At 52.1% G+C, this 18591-nt stretch overlaps 8 protein-coding genes across 8 annotated transcripts; 3 read left to right on the forward strand and 5 right to left on the reverse strand.

The window, feature by feature from the left end:
• Positions 1-261: 261 nt before the first annotated feature.
• BGZ61DRAFT_360121 (cytochrome P450) lies at positions 262-2541 on the forward strand (the record flags this gene model as incomplete). The annotated part of the gene is made up of 12 exons (XM_046241138.1): positions 262-367; positions 420-506; positions 566-728; positions 787-871; positions 934-1089; positions 1182-1359; positions 1409-1511; positions 1570-1606; positions 1658-1796; positions 1855-1955; positions 2037-2353; positions 2406-2541. 12 exons carry the CDS (start codon positions 262-264, stop codon positions 2539-2541), a joined length of 1608 nt encoding a protein of 535 aa, XP_046100411.1.
• Positions 2542-3431: 890 nt separating this feature from the next.
• On the forward strand, positions 3432-4355 carry BGZ61DRAFT_536052 (uncharacterized protein; the record flags this gene model as incomplete). The annotated part of the gene is made up of 1 exon (XM_046254345.1): positions 3432-4355. The coding sequence occupies one exon, from the start codon at positions 3432-3434 to the stop codon at positions 4353-4355; it is 924 nt and encodes a 307-aa protein (XP_046100412.1).
• A 291-nt stretch (positions 4356-4646) lies between these two features.
• Positions 4647-6280, reverse strand: BGZ61DRAFT_552542 (uncharacterized protein; the record flags this gene model as incomplete). The annotated part of the gene is made up of 4 exons (XM_046255532.1): positions 4647-5063; positions 5116-5453; positions 5505-6085; positions 6151-6280. 4 exons carry the CDS (start codon positions 6278-6280, stop codon positions 4751-4753), a joined length of 1362 nt encoding a protein of 453 aa, XP_046100413.1. The 3' UTR covers positions 4647-4750.
• A 30-nt stretch (positions 6281-6310) lies between these two features.
• Positions 6311-7126, reverse strand: BGZ61DRAFT_74784 (uncharacterized protein). Its single transcript, XM_046257044.1, has 2 exons — positions 7043-7126; positions 6311-6984 (listed from the first exon to the last, which is right to left on the reverse strand). Exon 2 carries the CDS (start codon positions 6842-6844, stop codon positions 6428-6430), a length of 417 nt encoding a protein of 138 aa, XP_046100414.1. The 5' UTR covers positions 6845-6984; positions 7043-7126; the 3' UTR covers positions 6311-6427.
• A 1800-nt stretch (positions 7127-8926) lies between these two features.
• Positions 8927-10552, forward strand: BGZ61DRAFT_457615 (Metallo-dependent phosphatase-like protein). The gene has a single exon (XM_046246671.1). The coding sequence runs from the start codon at positions 9394-9396 to the stop codon at positions 10426-10428; it is 1035 nt and encodes a 344-aa protein (XP_046100415.1). The 5' UTR covers positions 8927-9393; the 3' UTR covers positions 10429-10552.
• A 43-nt stretch (positions 10553-10595) lies between these two features.
• On the reverse strand, positions 10596-11485 carry BGZ61DRAFT_481720 (uncharacterized protein; the record flags this gene model as incomplete). The annotated part of the gene is made up of 3 exons (XM_046249323.1): positions 10596-10638; positions 10787-11307; positions 11408-11485. 3 exons carry the CDS (start codon positions 11483-11485, stop codon positions 10596-10598), a joined length of 642 nt encoding a protein of 213 aa, XP_046100416.1.
• Positions 11486-14352: 2867 nt separating this feature from the next.
• BGZ61DRAFT_360251 (phosphatidylinositol N-acetylglucosaminyltransferase subunit C) lies at positions 14353-15780 on the reverse strand (the record flags this gene model as incomplete). The annotated part of the gene is made up of 2 exons (XM_046241156.1): positions 14353-15518; positions 15588-15780. 2 exons carry the CDS (start codon positions 15778-15780, stop codon positions 14353-14355), a joined length of 1359 nt encoding a protein of 452 aa, XP_046100417.1.
• A 700-nt stretch (positions 15781-16480) lies between these two features.
• Positions 16481-17127, reverse strand: BGZ61DRAFT_74829 (uncharacterized protein). Its single transcript, XM_046257045.1, has one exon. The coding sequence runs from the start codon at positions 16974-16976 to the stop codon at positions 16638-16640; it is 339 nt and encodes a 112-aa protein (XP_046100418.1). The 5' UTR covers positions 16977-17127; the 3' UTR covers positions 16481-16637.
• Between the last annotated feature and the right edge of the window lie 1464 nt (positions 17128-18591).

The raw sequence follows: 18591 nt of genomic DNA on the forward strand, positions 1-18591 counted from the left end.
TCAAATATTTGAGAACATAACCCAAAGTATTAACGAGGTGAGAATTTTATTGGTGCTATGGCTTAGATCCGGTTCCGAGCTGCTCTCGGGCTCTAGAATCGGGTGCGGCAAACTACCGGGCCGAAACAAAGCCTGGCAATTACTACCGAAGGTCCCAGACCCGGCATAGGACTGTCAGGGGTCGTTCAATTTTAAATATCAGTAAACTCACTTTCATTCGCCTATCTACATCACTAAAGAGGCCATATGATTTATCTTAGGATGGCGTTTCTTTCTGCAATCTACCTGCTTTTCGGTGCTGTGATTAGCGCGGTGACGGTGGCCTACTTCCGTGGATATGGAATGAGGCCCAAAAGTTACCCTCCTGGTAAGCAGCCTGGAGGTGCATTTCTTCTGCGTCGGATACTTACTGCAAAAAGGTCCTCCAACCTTGCCAATCATCGGAAATTTGCATCAAATGCCAATGACGAACTTACATCTCAAACTTCAAGAGTGGACAAAGCAGTGTATGTTTTCATCTGCCTGATGTTTTCTCGATATTTGATACTAACAACCGCTGTCTTAGATGGACCCATTATCTCCCTTAAACTTGGGACCCAGGATATGGTCGTAGTTAGCTCGGACAAGATAGTACGCGATCTCATCGACAAACGGAGTGCGATATATTCTGGCCGCATGGATGTCTTCATCCGGGAGTTTGGTGACGACCTCAACATTCTCATGAGAGAGTATAACACCCAGCGTTTCCCGGAATCTGACATGAATAGTTATTAATGTTGATTATAGTAATGACGAGATTTGGCGACGGCAGCGAAAAATGTACCATCTTAGGCTGAACGTGAACGTTGCCAACAAATATGTCCCGTATCAGGTAATGCACACAGATAGCCACTTCACCACAGTTGCCACTTCCTTAACTAATATTGAAATTAGCAATTCGAGGTCACGCAGCTTCTTCACGACATCTTGCATTCACCTCTCGACTACGAACATCACACAAAACGGTTTACGACTAGTCTTGCCTCCACAATTATCTATGGCTGGAGAACAACATCGGTTGACAATCCTCATGTAAAGAGCATGTTTGAGGTGAGATCCCCAAACTCCAAAGTGCATTTAATTTCGGGTTTAACGTCATATAGTGGATTGAAGGCTATTCTGTTGCCGCTGGGCGACTTCAGTTGATGGATTGGTGGCCGGAGCTCCGAGGTTTCTTTCGAAATGCGCCCTTGTGGATCACTGGAATTAGCAAAGAAATGGAGCGACTGAAAAATCTCGAAGAAGATTTGTGGATGGACTTGCTCAACGAAGCCAAGAGCAGTATTGAGCATGGATCGCAGAGAGCAAGTAAGTTGCGACGTACCAAAGTAACCCCGAAATTAGTTGCGAAATTGCTAACATTCCTCAGGCTTCACCACTGATATGATCCTTAACAATGGAACCAAATCTGGCGACTTTTTAAGTGATAGACAAATGGCTGCTAACGCCGGCCATGCCTTTGCTGGGGCTACGTAAGCACCTACGATCTTTATGTCCCCAATACCAAGCCCGCGTCTAACATATTCCCAGAGATACCACTCTCAACACCACACTTGGGTTCATAAAGGTAGGCAAGGTGCTCCTTGTCTCCTTCTATCGTAGCTGACTAGAGTTTCAGGCCATGATGCTGCACCCCGAGATACAAGCCAAGGCTCAAGCAGAAATAGACGCGGTGGTAGGATCGAACCGCATGCCCGGGTGGAGTGATTGGGATAACCTGCCCTACATCCGTTGTACCATGAAGGAGACTCTGCGATGTTTGTCTTCCAAATCGCTAACGGTTTCTATATCGCCAGTTTAACTAAAATATAACAGGGATGCCATCTACAATCCTTGGAGGGATGCCACATCGACTATCGAAGACTGACCAGTACGATGGCTATACCATACCAGCCAATGCCGGGGTTATGATAAATGTAAACACCATCCAGACTATGAGTCAAGAGCTCCATGCGTTTATAATATTCACTAAGGCGGTTCTGACCATGAAACAATAGGTTTGGGGGATCAATAACGACGAAAACAGAGCAAAGAACCCGCGCGACTTCGACCCATCTCGTTACGAGGGCGACAATCTGGCAACAGGAGAGTCTGCAGCACTTGGAGATGCCTCAAAGCGAGATCATTTCACTTTCGGTTCTGGTAGGCGCATTTGCCCTGGCATGCACGTCGCCGAAAGGTCTGTCTTCGTTACCATCGCTCGGCTGCTATGGACTTTCAAAATCAGTCAGCCACTGGATACAAATGGACAACCTGCCCCAATAGGTCGAGATGCAGTCACTCCAGGCTTTATTGTCTCTCCAGTTTCTTTTCTGTGAGTCCCCTCTAATCTTCGGTTAGGCTTGTCGTGCTCAAGTCCTTTGCAGATGTAACTTTACAGCCCGAGATGAGAAAAGAGCTGCAATGCTAGACAATGAATGGGAAAATTGCCTCACTTATCTGGACAAGGATCAGAATTACACCGAGGAGTTCTACGAAAAGCATTTTAGCGAACATTTATGAAACGCATGATTGCCATCGTCACCCAACAAAGTAACACCCATGGCCGCAGCATGCCAATAATCTGACTGCAATTTATAGACTGTATTTAGGTTAAAGAGAGGTCGAGCGAGTTTTTGCAATTGGAAATCATACGGATTGCATGCTATAGCCGATTAGTTCAGTATGAATGCGAATAAGAAGCCTAGGAAATCGAAACCCCTATCATTCAACTAAATTTGGTCTATAACTAATCCCATTGAATCTTCATTTCATGGGATATCTTTGGCAACAAAAAAACCATAAGCTTAATCAGACATTCACTTAGTATACCCCGCCATGAGTTGTTAATTTAATATTTTGATCGTTGATACGTTGCTGCGTCAATTGAAACCAGGCAACGAGTTGCACATCCAAATATCCGAATCTTCAACAAATTGCGGAATTCTGTTGCACATTAATCTTCTAGCCAATTACGAAGTGTGAGAAAGATCAAGACATCGTTCTTCGGCCAAAATATTTAGACTCGGCAGCTGTATCGGCGAACTCGCAATTTCGGGCCGGGGCCAGCGATTCGCCCAAAAGCCTCGGCCCGGGAAACCAAGTCCACCCGGCCAGAGTGCGAGTGCTCAGGTCGCTTTTCATCATAGCGTGGTACTATCGGCTCTTGTTACCTTTGATCTATTCTAGGACTCAGATTTCTATGGTACTTCCGGCAGTAAACGCATAGAGTTAGTTTCGTAGAACCCCTGCTCTCACTCGGAACCCGCTTCGCCCATTGAAGCCGATGACCGCTGTGGTAAAGCATTTACTCGGAAGCCGGGGGGAGAAAAGCATTAAAGGATCATTTGTTTAGAATTCTCGGTGGAGTATATTTTCCATCCATCACCAAACACATAGAAACAAACTCAAGTATGTCGCAACCAGCTGACAAGAACGCTTTCGCCAATCGCACCGTCATTGTAACCGGGGCCGCCGGTAGCATCGGAGAGCCTTTATGTATTGCCCTTGCTAGAGCCGGGGCCAACGTGATTGCCAACGATCTTGGGTGCTCCCCCGATGGCAAAGGCTCCTCAGTGGCACCGGTCACGAAGCTGGTAGATCAGATAACCAGCGAGGGGCTTTCGGCAGTGGCAGATACTCACAATGTAGCCAATGAAGCACACAAAATCGTGGCAGATGCCATTGCTCGTTTCGGCCAGATCGATGCCATAATCAACAATGCGGGAATCATTCAGTATGGCCCTGTTGAGGACCAAAGCCTATCCGGCGTGAAGGAGATTTTCGAAGTCAACGCGTTAGGTGCTTACGCTCTCTGCCACTACGCCTGGCCACACATGAAGAAACAGAAATATGGACGTATTGTGAACTTCACCTCAGACTCAGTTTTCGGCATGCCCAACAGCTCCGCCTACGTGATGGCACGGGGAGCAATGCTCGGGGTAACTCGGACCCTCGCGGTTGAAGGCATCTCGCACGGCATCCTCGTGAACACAGTGGGACCGTCATCTTACTCGCGCATGGTCGCAGATGTGTCAAAGGACCTTCCTAAGGCACAATTGGAGTGGTTTAAGGCGACTTATACAGGAGAATCCAACGTGGCGGTCCTCATGGCTCTGGCGAGCGAGAAGAACAAGATTTCAGGCGAGATATGGACCTCTGGGGCCTACTCTATGGGGCGGACTATCCTGGGTACCGTGGAGGACGTTAGAAATGTCCGCACAGTTGACCAATGCATTGATGCAATGGCCGAGCTCAAGAAGACGGATAGGGAGTGGACAGAGCCACACAGCATCCAGGAGTTTCTTATGTTTAAAGGGAAAGGGGCGGGACCTTAAAGTTAGCAAACAATTCAACTTTGTCTACCAGAGGAGAAGTACGGTTAGACAACTCGTCAATTATTATCCAGTCACATAACATAAAATACGCCACTGAGGTGAGTCTGTCGCCATCCGCTTCTATGCATTGCCTTCTTGTAGTTTGATTCCATTGAGGATATTCAGGTTAGGCATGTTATGTAAAATTCGCAATGAAGTTCTACCGGGGTAATTGTCAGAGCAGTGCACGGAGTGAAGGGATCACTCGCCATCTTACATCAAGAGATAAAGTGCGAATAAAGGACAGAGTACTGGCAGAAGAAATGCGACCCCTAATTTGGCACTAACTAGAAACCTATCGAGGTGCAGTTGTTCGACAAAAGCCATTCAGAATGCACCCCATTCTACTTGATTCTCTACTTATTGTCGACCTTGTAAAACGACGCATTAGACTCATTCTCCTTCGCCATCATCTCCTCCACTGTCCATTCTTCATGCACATATCCCTCGGGGAGGTTAGTCGAAACAAATGGAGTCCCCTTGAGAATATGAGACGCTGCCTCTTCATATTTTTCCTCGGCATACTTTTCGGCGTCATGACCATAGAGCCAGCCTGGTTGGGGCATGCGCAAGAATTCCGGGTTTTTTTTGACAGCCTCCCAATCGGTCTGGTGCCATCTATGGCGGGTCTCCCATCCCATACGCTGGGTCAAGCTCGTACGGTTGTATCTATTGTTTTGTTAGTATACCTCTTAGTATGCGCTTGATAAAACTGTCCTACCTCAAAGCCTCATAAATCTTGAGGCTAGTTCGGATATTGTCCCGTCCGCCACGCGAAATTACAGTGGCGATAGTGGCAGCATCTTCGATGGCCTGGGCAGCGCCTGAGCCAGAGGTGGCCAGGTGAGGGTGAGCAGAGTCACCCGCCAGAGCAATGCGGCCCCCATCGCTAATCCATCTCTTGACAGGATCCCTCCACAGAAGCTTCCAGTCAATGAGAGCCTCTTGGGGGATTGCTTGAACAACAGCCTTCAATGTCTCATCCCAATCCTCGATCACCTTCAACATCTCGCTCTTTTCTCCAGGAAAGCTCCAAGACTCTTCCAGAGTGTAAGTATCCTGTGACCAGTTAGCCTCTGTGGCCAGGTTAGATGAAATATGGCATCGTACTTCGTGAGTGCAAAAGCAGACGGCACTTTTTAAGGAAGCATTAATGTTGAGAATTGCGTGGATATTCTCCCCAATCCACACTTGGAAATGATCGGAATCGGCATCCACAAACTTCTTAGTAAGAGGATTGGTCGCAAGGCGCTCCAAAGGGAACCAGGATCGGTAGACGGCAAAACCACTGCTCTTAGGACGTCCATCGCTTCCAGTAACATAGACTCTGCCTTTGCTATGAATTCCGTCACAGCAGATGACATAGTCAGCACTGTGACGGACACCATTCGCCACAATACCGGCAGAATCCTCATCTTCAAAGTAGTCGCCGACCCGCTGTCCTAGGTGGATCGGAATTCCAAGCTTCTTAGCATGCTCAACCATAAGCTGCTGAATTCTGCCGCGACTGGAAAAAATGTTAGGCGCGCCCTCGAAGGATTCCGGGAGAGGCTGATCAAGGATCTTGCGGCCATCCTGGGTGCACATGGTCATTCGCTCAGGTTGCCCGGATATCTTCACAGCCTGTTCGAGAACGTCATCCCACCGGCTCATGACTCTCGTACAGTTTGCGCTCATTAAAATCACATCGCCTAATAGTTTCGGTTAGTCAAATAAACATGGGTAGATATTGGAAGCATTATATCTGGAAACGAACCAGCGGTCGACAAATCCTGGACCCTCTCAAAAATCTCAACATTCACATTCTTCCTGGACAGCTCAATGGCAGTTGATAGCCCAGCAAATCCTCCACCAACGATGATGGTTTTAATATTCGTCTCTGTCATGTTGGGAATTTTCTTTTAAATGAATCGTGAGGTCAATTAGAACTGTACAGTGCTGCTCGCCAGCCAGGCAGAAGGTGTGAAGAGTATAGCTTCATTTAATATCCAAACAAACGACAACTCTGGACCCAGTTTGGAACTCCAACAACCTCAATATACGATTTCAAGTTCTGCCCGTGTCGCTCCGGCCCCGGCTTGCCGGTGAGGCTGAGAAAGCCGAAAAGCTACAACCGGCGACAAGCTTCGGGCCGAGGAATTTGGACAAGGCTCGGCGCCGAAGCACCGGCCCTCTGTATTCCAAGCTTCTAACATAGACATCATCAATTCCCTTCGGATCTGAAGTGCCTCTCGCACTCTCTTTTCCCAGTGCCCTTCGTTGTCAAGTGTATATTGACCGAGCTCTCCACCCGAACTGGGGTTCAAAAATCTGTCGTTGAGTTTGGTCCGGAGAGAAGGGACACCATCATCCACATCGGTGAGAGACTTGCGTTTGCGTGAAAACTGGGTGGACGGCGTGAGTAGGGCAGCGACAGGGGGAGTGGTTGGCTTTCCCGGGCGCAGGGGCATGCGGGTCTTGGTCTGAGAGGGCAGTAATGCAATCAACTCATGGTCGTCGTCGGCCAGTTCTGGAACGAACTCGTCATCGTCGGCGTCGGCGGGAGGAATGTTCTTTCGCAAGCGAGGGGGCCGAGCATTCAGAGGAGCAACTGCGTTGATCGTGGTTAGTGGTGGAAGGCTGACTTCCAAGGTAGCTTGGGAATGTACCACGCGGACGGCGAGTTGTGCGGGCGTTGAGCTGAGAGGGTGACAACGCAACCAACACATTGTCATCGTGTGCCAGTTCTGGGACGGGCTCATCATCATGGTCAATGGCGCGAGGCTGGCTCTTACGGGAGCGTTGAGCTCGACGTGGACGCTTGGGTGGTGGTGGCGGTACTGATGATGGAGGTGATGGTGGCGACGGTGGTGGTTTCGACTCGGTAATAAACGGGTTGCTATACTGGGAAGTGATCTTGCCGGAGGCTTTGGCAGCAGCAGCGCGTTGCGGTCGGGAGGAGGCTATTGATATATGGATTAGTTGCTATTTCCGTGGACGTTGTGTACGGTACTGCTTGTGTGGTTTATTGTATGTGGGAAACCTTCTATACATAGCTCCATACCACAAAATCCCACATACGTTCGGGAGGCGTATAGAACGTACCGTAAGAATCCATGACACACAACAAGAATCCGAAAGAGGAGGAGGAGGAGGAGGAGGAGGAGGAGGAGGAGGAGGAGGAGGAGGATGGGGTGACAGAAAACAAGCGATGATTCAGACGGACAAAGGCAACCGACCTCGGAGCCGTGCCCACAATTGAGAAAACTAACTGCACGAACAAAGCCCATACAGGAGTAACACGGCAGTTGTCGGTACAGGAAATCGCGTCCTCGAGGCGCAGTGTTCGGTTATGATAAAGGAGGGGAAATATGCCAGGTTTTGTGGGCAAAGTACCAGAGCTGGTAGTGATTTAAGTCTGGGATAAAACTGGCAGGAGCGTCTAGAATATAGCAGCTGGCCGACGGACATTCGCCTGAGGCTAGTAACTTTAAAGCTACAGACTTCTAATTAACTAAACTATTTAGTATCTATAGAAAGTTAGAATAAATTATATTTAAGCTTAATTATCCAATTTTAAATACTATTATTAATATCCAGGTAGTATATATAAATTACTTATAGTATATATATTATCTATACTTAGCTATCTGGAAATTTATAAATATTCTAGAGTAAGTTTACCTATAATATTTTCTAAGAATTTTCTAAGAATTTCTATCTTTTAAAAATAATATATTTCCTAAGAATTTCCCAATTAATATCTAAATAAATAATAACTCTAGTTTCAATTTAAAACTCTAATAGCCTTAATATATAATTTCAGGTTCTATTTATATTACTCCGGCTCCAGCTTATAGATAAGAGTAAGAAAATTAAAAAGCTATAACTAGTAATAAGCTTTAGGCTGAGGAATTTAAATAAGGCTTGGCGCTAAAGCACCGGCCCTTTATATTCCAAGCCTCTAATATAGATATTATTAATTCCCTTCGGATCTCTTATTACCCGTATACAGATTAGATATGTTGGGGTAGTATGAGGCTTCGGCGCTCCAGGGGACCGGGAAAGTGGGGTGTTACGGGCCGGCGCCGATACCGTGTGGAATTGGTCTATTTGTATGTCGAGTAACATTAATAGAACAACGGCATGTTGTGGCCTGGGATGGGTACAGTTCGGAAAGGAGAAGTTGAAGAGCCCAGCGTAGAATGAACACTCAAAGGAGGATTCGTAGAAGCCAGCTCATTCTCATTCAATTGTTGCATTGATACCTACCGTTTCCGGGCTCAGGTTACGTTAGTTGCGACAAGCTGTTGTGGCAGAAGCCGTATTCATCAGGGTTTCACGCCGGTCTTAGATTCCAGTCGTCCTTCTCTGTGTGTGTTTACTGACTCGACAGGGAAGTATCACGATTCCCGATCACCCGCGGAGTCAATTCGACTGGAGGATCGTACGTTTGGCCAAATAACACTCAAACTCTTCATGTAGCATGTGCGAAATTCGGTCGAGCGCAAGTTCTTTTTGAGAAAAGATCATCCACGATGATAATATTCGCTCTTGATGGTTACGGCAAAACATCACCATCCATTTGGATCGGTTGAGTGGATATCGTGTGGTTAAAGAGCCGAGCTGTTACAAGCTTCACGACCTGCCAGCGGAGGCTCCTAATAAACAGAGCACCCACAATACTTGGCACTACAGTACAACTCTGATTTAATGCCTTGCACAGCTGTTCTGCCTGCTGCACCAAAGCCGTGTATGATATGAGCTGGAATTCCTTTCTTTTTTACGCAACGGGTGCCTTGGCTTGTATGTCCAGTCACTGCTTACCCCCAGGCTGCTGGCTCCTGCCTAGCTCCCCTTGCGCTTCTGCCTCACCTGAGCCTCAGTGGAGCAGCCAACATCTACACATCTTGAAAAGCTGCCAGGCATTCTGTCTAATTATTTCTCTGTCGAGCACACAATCTGTCGATGCTTTTCAGGCTTGCTTCTCACAACTATCTCACTTGAACCAATTCCAGCCATGTCCGAACACCCCGCTTCAACACGAAAAATCAAGACACGCATCCTCATCATATCCGACACGCACGGATTCAAGCCCAAACCAAAGCTTGATTCCGATCCCACAACCGAAGATGAGCTCAGCCAGGGCGACATCAGATGGGCGCACACCGGATTTCGAGAACCGCTGCCCGAAGCAGACGTCGTTCTCCACTGCGGCGATCTGACCAAGCAATCCAAGGTCTCCGAGTTCAAAAACACATTCGATATGCTGCGCGCAATCCACGCGCCCCTCAAGCTGGTCATTGCGGGGAATCATGACTTGGCGCTCGATGAACCCTACTGGTATCGCGAGTGGTACGGCCCCAAGAAGACGGTAGACCAGGTCCAGGAGATTGTCAAGGCTGCGGAAGTCGATGGAGTGCGGTTCTTGATGGAGGGCGTCCACAATTTCGCTCTCGACAATGGAGCCCTGCTAAAGGTCTTCGCGAGCCCATACACGCCAATCTATGGGGGTTGGGCATTCCAGTACCAGAACTCGCACGACTTCGATATCCCCTCGGGCGTGGACGTCGCCATGACCCACGGTCCACCGCGTGGCATCCTCGACCTTGCAGGCATGCCAGGCTCGGGCACCAAGGCCGGCTGTCCCGACCTTCTCGAGGCCATTTACCGTGCCAAGCCCAAAATTCACTGCTTCGGCCACATCCACGAGGCATGGGGCTCACAACTGATACGGTGGAAGGATGGCGACGACGGCCCTACCCGGGTCCAGTCCGTCGTGAGTTCCGAGCATTCAAATCAGACGACCATGGCGGATATAATGCCGGATCCATTCACCCAGGATGAAGAGGCACTGAAGGCAAAGACGAAGGGCCTCATTGAGATGAGCCAGCAACGCGGGGCTTATATAGACCTTTCAGAAGGCCCGAATCGTCTCGCGGCGGGTGAGCAGACGTTGTTCGTGAATGCGGCCATCATGAACATACGATATCGGCCGGTCCAGCTGCCATGGCTGGTTGATGTGGAGTTGGAGAAGGTCGAAGCGACTTGCTAGGCCTAGACCCTAACAAAGAGGGTGGCAGATCGATAGTTAGATTTATACATAAATAGGGAAACATGGCTGCAGTCGGTATCACAGCATCTCCAGGCTTGTAATGGGATTCGATGGATGCTTGATATGTTCAAGCAAATGCATTTCTATCATTAATTTTGGCCATGTTATTAAGTCCTAGTTGACGAGACAAAATCCCCCGTCTCAATCAGCCTTCACAAGTATCGTATCCCGTGGCACGTTCTCATACAACACGTCATTAGTCCAGGATTCGCATCCAAGTCCAAGAAGTTCAAGTTCCCAACACATCTCTGTTTCCTCCTATCCCGTATATGGGTACAACCCTTAACTCTGTGCTTACAGAGCAAGGGCGGCGGCGAAGACGGCGAGCAGGGCGCCAACGGCAGGGCCAGCAATGGCGGCAGCGTTGGTCTGGCTGGGGGAAGCCGACCCGGTGGTGGAGGAGCCGCCAGATCCGGAGCCGGAGCTGGAGCCAGATCCGGTGGTCTCGGAGGAGCTACCGCTCTCAGTCTTGGTGGCCTCGCTGCTCTTGGTAGCGTTCTTGGTGGGAGTCAGCGCGGAGCTGGAGGTCAAGGCAGCGGCGGTGGTCTCCTTGGTAGTCTCCTTGGTCGTCGTGCCGGTCTCCGAAGCGGTCGAGCTAGCGGTAGCTACCGCAGTACCGCTGCCAGCAGTGGCAGAGTAGGCGACGCAGAGAGCACCGGCAGCGTCCAGGGCCTTGAGGAGGTCGCTGCTCGAGCAGGCCTTTTGCAGGCATGGACCGGCGGCCGCGGCGAGCTTGGATTGGGTCTCGGCGGAGCACAGGCAGCCGGAGTCGGTGGGATCGCAGTTCGTCTCCTTGATGCCGTCGGTGATGCATTTAACCTAGAGAGGACATGATCAGTTGTGTGCGTTGTAGAGGTTGACAGCGGAAGCCAGGTGTTTGCAGGTTGCTAGGGCGATGCTATGTTGGGGTAGCACTTACAGCACACTCGGGAACGCCGCTGAGGTTCTGGCCAGCAACGAGGCCAGCAGCAGCGAGGGCGAAGAAAGCGGCCTTCATTTTGAATGTGTGTACGGACTGGTCGACGAGTGGGAGACTGGTTAAACGATTGTAGCTGAGGCGCGAGTAGGCGTATGTATGGGAGTATGTACGTTCTGGTGGTGTGTTGGAGGGAGAACGCCCAACCAGCTAGGTCGGCCAGAGGCTTTTATATATGTCGGATGCCTGCGGGACTACTGCGTCTGGAAGCCGTCAATTCAGACAGCGGCAGGTCCTTGCTACCCCAGAAGCCATGGCATTCTGGACCCGACGAAGCGAGCAGCCGGCGGCAGAAGCCATCCCGGAAGAGCTCCTAAGCTCCCATGTCGGCTGGTCGGAGCTTGGAACATGGCGGCCCCTGTGCCCTGGACGGACCTGCTCCTTGGCGTCTCAGTGCAACGCCACTGAAAGCTACGCCCTGTCATGGTGCAAAGAGAGCAAATAGTACGGAGACGGGTTGGGGTAGCGTGGTTGATTGAGTTGGTGGTGGTGGTGTGGGTTCACTTGACTTGTATGTGGTACATGCTGCTAATAACGAGCCATGGCTCACGTTTCGCCTAACTTGACTCGCTCGCTGAACGCGGCCGTGCCATTCTCGTCATGTTGGGCCTGGACTAGGGCTAGTTTACGATTATTACGAAGCCCGTGCCGATTTCCGTTGAGGCTTTTGAGCTGAATTGACTTTGACTGGCTTTATTAGCTGGCTGGCTGGCCGGGCTGGTGGCCGACGCGCTGGCGGTGCCCCGACAACGGCAAAGCAACGACGCGCTGGGATGAAGCATCCCCAGGGATCAATCAAGCCTTACGACGTGGCAAGGTTTTTATTCGGGGCCTTTTGGTGACAAGCTCATCTCACGTTCCAGGAACGGGATAGGCCATCATGTACCGTACTCTACTGGGCTGTAAGGCGTCGCCAGAGAGAGAGCAGGCAGGGAATGCGGGTTGGATTGGCTGGGGGGAATGCCCTGGTCGGTGATCATGGGGCAAAGGTGCAGAGACCACTCGCAGCAGCAGCAGGGGACCCGATGTTGGTAGAACACGCCACGGACCGAGAGACCTGGCGATAAATCACAGTGAATAGCGGTCGACAACTGCGGCGGTATGAAATTACAAGACTTGAATCATGTCTTTTCTCGGAGAGAGGGAAAGAAAGACAAACTCAGACAACCCTCCATCCTCATCTCGCTAGGAATCTAGGATGATGGCTTGAACGGACCAGCTTTCAGTAGCCCGAGGCTTATTTGCGTCGACTAGCTACAGAGCTGGGCGACGGAAGGGGGATACCCATAAATCCACGATGTATAATTGGTGCAGTGATCAGTCAGAAGGTGAGGGGAATTGTGGCCGTACCGGTTGAATCCAGATGAAATTGAGCCATGGATGGGATGCCTGCTTACTTACAGCTCATCCTATCACCACCACCACGCCCAAGGCAAAAACTGGGTAAAAGCAGGGCCGTTTTAGGTTCGCTGGCTGTGGTACCGGTACATGTCCCGTTGATACATATGGACCCTGGGCAGAACCAGACATTTGCTGGGCCGAACTGGTGTTGCTAATTTGGGAATCTGGTGATGGTTCCAAGTCATTGCGAGAGAGAGAGAGAGAGAGAGAGAGAGAGAGAGAGAGAAAGAGAGAGAGACCTGTCTCTGGTTCGGCTCGGCCCCTTGTACATCCCAGAGCTGGACATTCGCACCGACTTCCCGTCTCATGATGACAACCCTGGGATTCGTAAGCCTTGGTGCATACTCCGTAGTGAAAAGTGAAATGTCACCTTTTTGGGTTCCCCGGCCACGAGAGCACTACCGATCAGTATCACGGACACGCATACATGCATGCATGTCTCTGCAGCCCTTCTAATACGAGCGCGAGCGGCAGCCGTGCAGGACGGGATTGGATCAATGCACATAGCAGCAGGCACCGCCAAAAGAAGCAGTCGTCAGTCATCAGCCGTACTGGGACAAAATCAATGTCCCACGATTCCTTCCAGCAAAACACGCCGCCGCCTCCATGCTTCTGCCATCATCTGCCGGTGTTTTGGCCGTTTGCCCAGTCTTAGCCCGCGGTTCTCTCGGCTCATTGTCTCAGACACACCCCATGTTATAGTTCACTCGCGTTTCCTTACAATTTCCTACGCCGATCGTTTCGTTTGTTGGCGGGCGCATTCAGGTCAGTGCAGCTGCGGGATACCGGTACGTAAAATCATCAATTAAGCTCTTGCAAGGTTGAGAGAAGGACAGGGGTGGAGGGGAGGGGATGGCCTGTGTCGGTATCACGACCCGAACTGCTTAAAGCAATGAAACGGACTTGCGGGACGGGATTGAACTGGACTGGGTTCCAACTGCCGTGCGATGTACGCTGCAGCGATGATGGCCTGTTCATAGGTTAACTGGCATCCGAGGTGTTCACTTCGGTAAGACAAGTAAGTGGCAGTGCATCAAAGACAGTAGGTCCATGCGGAATTCTCAAAGCGTTCTGGAGAGAGAGTCCTTTGTATTTCTTCGTCGGCTGAACAGAAAGGCGTGTTACCTTCTAAGCCACGCAGGGGAGGATGACGCGTCAATGGACAGACGTGTCATCCAATCCATATTCTTCCACACAGCTGAACCCTTCGGGTTGGTTAAGTGCATCCGATCAGCAAGATATAGTTCGAGTACCAGTGTCTAGGACAAGATGTTCGGTCCTTCGTCCGTTTTCCATGTCCCAAGTCTCGGTCCCATATCCTATCCTGACTCTCCTTTGTCGGGTTTCCTTTTTTTAACGACCCCGATATATCCCATGTCGAGGTTCAGTATACGAGACGATCAACCAAACAATGAGACCGGGGGTCAATGTAATTCATTCATCAGAAGCGCATGCAGCGTAATTAGACATTAGGGTAATCTATACGTCTATGAATCCTCATCCCAGCGGGGTCTGCTCATGATTATCGGCCTCGCTGGATCCCATGGTCCTCGTATCTCATTCTTGTACTTTTGCAGCCCAATGAGCCACCAACTGCACCCTCCCGTGGCCAGCACGGCGATCAATACTCCCACGACCATACCCACGAAGCCACTCTTCCATGGCCATCCACCTGTTCCCTTGGTGTCGCCCAGGATCAAACCGACACCGAGACCGGCCCCCAGCACCAGCAAGACGGATAACAGCACATGGAATTTCCAGCTGCGGTGCCGGACGTAGCGCCGAAAGACTGGGAACAGACCAAAAACCTCAATGCTGAAGAGGGTCAGACTAAAGACATGCTTCGTAGAGGGCAACCGGCTGGCTAGCACGGTCGAAGCCATGAGCGCAGCATTGGTCGATAGAGAAGCAGGAAACTTGGCACCCACGCCTCCTGAGTAGTCAAAGAAGAAGATGTTCATGGCAAGCAGCCAGAAGGACATGGCCCAGATACTGTCCTTGGAGGTGGACAGCGTCAGAGACTTGAGTATGGGGCTGAGTCCGAGAAGGGTGCAGTAGATGAGTAGCGCTGACTTGATGGTTTCCAACCTCTGGTGGGAGCGATTCTCTTCCACTGGAAAAGGAGGCGGAAGTTCGGGGAGGTGTTCTTGGCTCGTTCGGGGCGTATGCGAGAGGCCGCTGCCATTGTGCGAAGCCAGAGAGGTCGTCGACCCAGATTGAGGCCGCCGAACCGCGAGATGCAGGTTGGTCGTCGAACTTGCAGCTGAAGGGACAGTCGATGGCGCAGAGTCAACCCGCAATGGAGGACGCCTAATACTGCCAGCACGACCTGGTCGCCTCATGCTGCCTGATCTCCCCGTCACAGTGCCACCCACGCCTCCTAGCTCGTCGCGGTCGTCGGCCTCGGATAGCCAGCGCTCCCATAGAATCCAGCCCACGAATGTGGCACCACTGCTCCAGCTGGTGACTGAGACGGGTGACACGCGCAACTGAAAGATGCCGACGAAGCAAACGATGAAGATGATGACGGAGCAGACATGTTGCAGGATAACCGTCGAGTCGGCAACGAGGGGCCAGAAATCGTATGGCTTTAGTCGGGGGTTGAGTTGGAGGTTTTCGAGAAAAGTTGCTTGGTCGGTGTAGTTGTCAGGGTCTATAAGCATCCCACAAGCGTCAGTCACTTGAGCCAAGATAGGAGTGGGAGGTTATGGGCAAGACGCACACGACTGCTTCACCCACATCAGCTTCTTCCACGGACGCTTCCGCCTGCGACTCCTGCTGCGCTCGCTCCGAAGGGGACGCGGGGGCGAGACGAAGGCATCGTCGGGCGAGAGGTGGGAGCGGCCGAAGGCGTGGAGAGATGCGGAGCCATTGAGCGAGGGGAACGAGGTCTCGTCGTCGGTGGGGGAGGGCATGCTCAAGCCTTTGGCCTTGGAGGCCTACGACAGGCCGTTCGCGGCGGCGGTGAGATGCGGCGATCGGGCGGGAGAGGTCGGGGGGCGACGAGACAAGCGTCGAGCTGGTTGATGCAGTCTGCAGAGACACAGGCCGACTCGGGATGATGCTGCGTGGATGGTTTGTCAAGCTGCAGTGGGTGGGTCACCGAAGATTTAGTGGGCAGCCTGTGGCGATTGCCACAGGGCAAAGCAGCGCCTGTGAGGGGCGGCGGATCGCACTAGCTACCTGTAGGCCGCCTAGGCGCGTCTGCTCAGGCGCGTTCCGCCCATTAACAGCCCCGTCGTAGAGTCTCCCAGCTCGCAGCGCAGCGTCCAGGCGCTATACTCGACTCGTGTGAGGATTGCGCGGGTCAGGATGGCTACATCTATTAGTCAACGGGCGGGAAGAATAGTCGTCCTGTATCCCCCGCGCACGCATGAACCAGCAGCATGTTGCCGTCTCCCGTTGGCTCCCGAACGCCATGCAGTAGGGGTGGCTGCATGACTGTGCGGGAAGGGATGGGAAGGGATGGAAACCTGTTTTCTGGCTGTATTCTCTCGCCTCTAGACGGGGCAGACGACTGGTGAAAAGATAACAAGGGCGCAGGCGGCTTAAGTTACAGCGTGGAATCCTGGTTGGGCGTCTTCCAGCTGGGTGACGGCTAAGTTAACCCGCTACTTCCCTCTCTCAACGCAGTCTTCGGCCGCTCTCAACCCTAATCCCAACCCTAACCTCAATCCTTGCCTCAGCCATAACCTCAACCATCCTCAACCTCAAATGTCACCGGCCGAGCACTCGAGCCAAGCTTCATGGCTCGATCCCCCACGATCCACTACTACGCATGTGCTACCGGCGCTCCCTGCGCTTCCTGCGCTCCCCTTGACTGATCACTCCGCTGCTCACCCTGGCAGGCACGCCGGCCCGGTCTCCATCCTCGTGGCTCATGGGTTCGCCTCGGGTTCGCCTCAGGGCTCTGGAAGCCTTGCCTTAAACGTATATCATCACATCCCGCGCCAATGACCTGGGCTCTGCAAACCATGCATCCCAGATGACGACAGGAACATTTCACATTCTCAGCTAGCCAGTCAGCCAACCAACCAGCCAACCAGCCAACCAACCAGTCAGACATCAATACCGCCATACAGCCACACAGCCAACCAGCCCGCCATACCATAGCAGCTGAGCTTCGGGGGTCTGTGCCCTCGAAAGCACCATTCAATGGCTTCCAGTGCAGCTTGGTCTCGTGGCTAGCCTGCGCCTACCGATGGTTATCTGAGACGGTGACAGACAGACGCAGAAGGAGACATACGGTGACACCGAGGACACATCAGCCTGGAACCAGTCATCACGCCCGTGGGAACTTTTGTGATTAACCCCTTTGTTTGACCAGTCCGCCTTGGCAATGGTTGGCAATGAAAGGGCCACCGCCATCACCATCACCTGCCTCCTCTTATCCGAGGCCCAGAGCATCGAGGAATGCAGTCTTGTCAACCTGTCACACTGATACCACCACACCCCTGCCCAGAGCTGTGCAGCCTCCTTGACCTTGCAGCCAATCGACCTTGTTTCCCCCGGATCCTAACAGCTCGAGATTTGAAATACCTGGTCCCGGGACCGGCAATGACCACGGGAGACGAGGGTGCTGGGTCGGCAAGGCCTTGTAGTTCTGAGCCCGCCTCCGCAATCCCAGCCGTCGGCCATGGAGGCGGCGATCTTGTTGCGGTCCCGGACTTCCCGCACGTTGACCGCGTCTTCTCAGCCTGGCCCGATCTCGAAAAATTCCAAGGCTGTCAAATCCCAGATCTGCCTGCCAATCACACGCCTCTCGGACAGGGAGTTCGTCCTTGAACTACTTGGATGGTCCCGGAACCGGTCAGGCGGCACCAATCGCATACCCTCCCGCCTCAACCTCACGAGATCCACTCGCGGGGCTACCCGCATCCCTTGAAGCCCTTCCGCCTCACTTCGACGTGAGACAGGCACCCCAACCCGTCCCACAGAGAGGTCTTGTGAGCACTACATTGCCACCGACCGAGCACAGGGGCCCCAAGCCTCGCACATACCAAGGGAAGGGAGGGACCAGCGGTGTCCAATTGACCCGTCGTCCCGTCTCCTTGGTTCGGTATCACCGTCGAAATGGCTGACGACGGATCATGATATCAACATCGGTAGGAACAAGCCAGACATGATGGTGAGGAATTCCGGACAGGAACCCCTTCCCGCGTGAGGAATCCCCCAGTCGCCATTCCCCCATTCCCCCATTCCCCAGCACTCGTGGACCCCGGCTCTCCAGCGCCACCCGGTCTGCTTGCGTCAAGTACTCCGTGCCAACCTCCGCCCTGATACTGGCTTTCTCCGTCCTGGCAGCACGTCGCCTCCTGCTCCCACCGAGCTTGCTCCTCTGGGGCGCCAGGCGCGTATCCCCATGCAGCCACCGTCTAGGATAGCCTGCCAACATTTTTATCACATCAGACCATTGTCTGAGACGAGGTCTTTTGCAATCCCGCACCGGTGAGCGTCCAGCGGAGACAGAGTTTCACATCGCGGCGAACTCGGCTCTTAATTGACTGGATACCGTCACGAGGGCAAGATACGTCACGTTCACAGTGAGACCTGATAGCCTCTCCAAATCCCGGTGTTTGTTGGAAGGGACGGGTCGTGGCGTCAGCCGGCGTTGCTTTTTACACAAGCTAAGAGGCGCGAAATACCCGATACCTACGTGTGATCGTCCAGTGGACGTCTTGCACCATCTGCGCCTCACCCTGGTCTCATCACCAGTCTCTCCCTTG

The sequence above is a fragment of the Ilyonectria robusta genome (assembly GCF_021365365.1).
Source record: "Ilyonectria robusta strain PMI_751 chromosome Unknown BGZ61scaffold_19, whole genome shotgun sequence".
Classification (NCBI taxonomy): domain Eukaryota; kingdom Fungi; phylum Ascomycota; class Sordariomycetes; order Hypocreales; family Nectriaceae; genus Ilyonectria; species Ilyonectria robusta.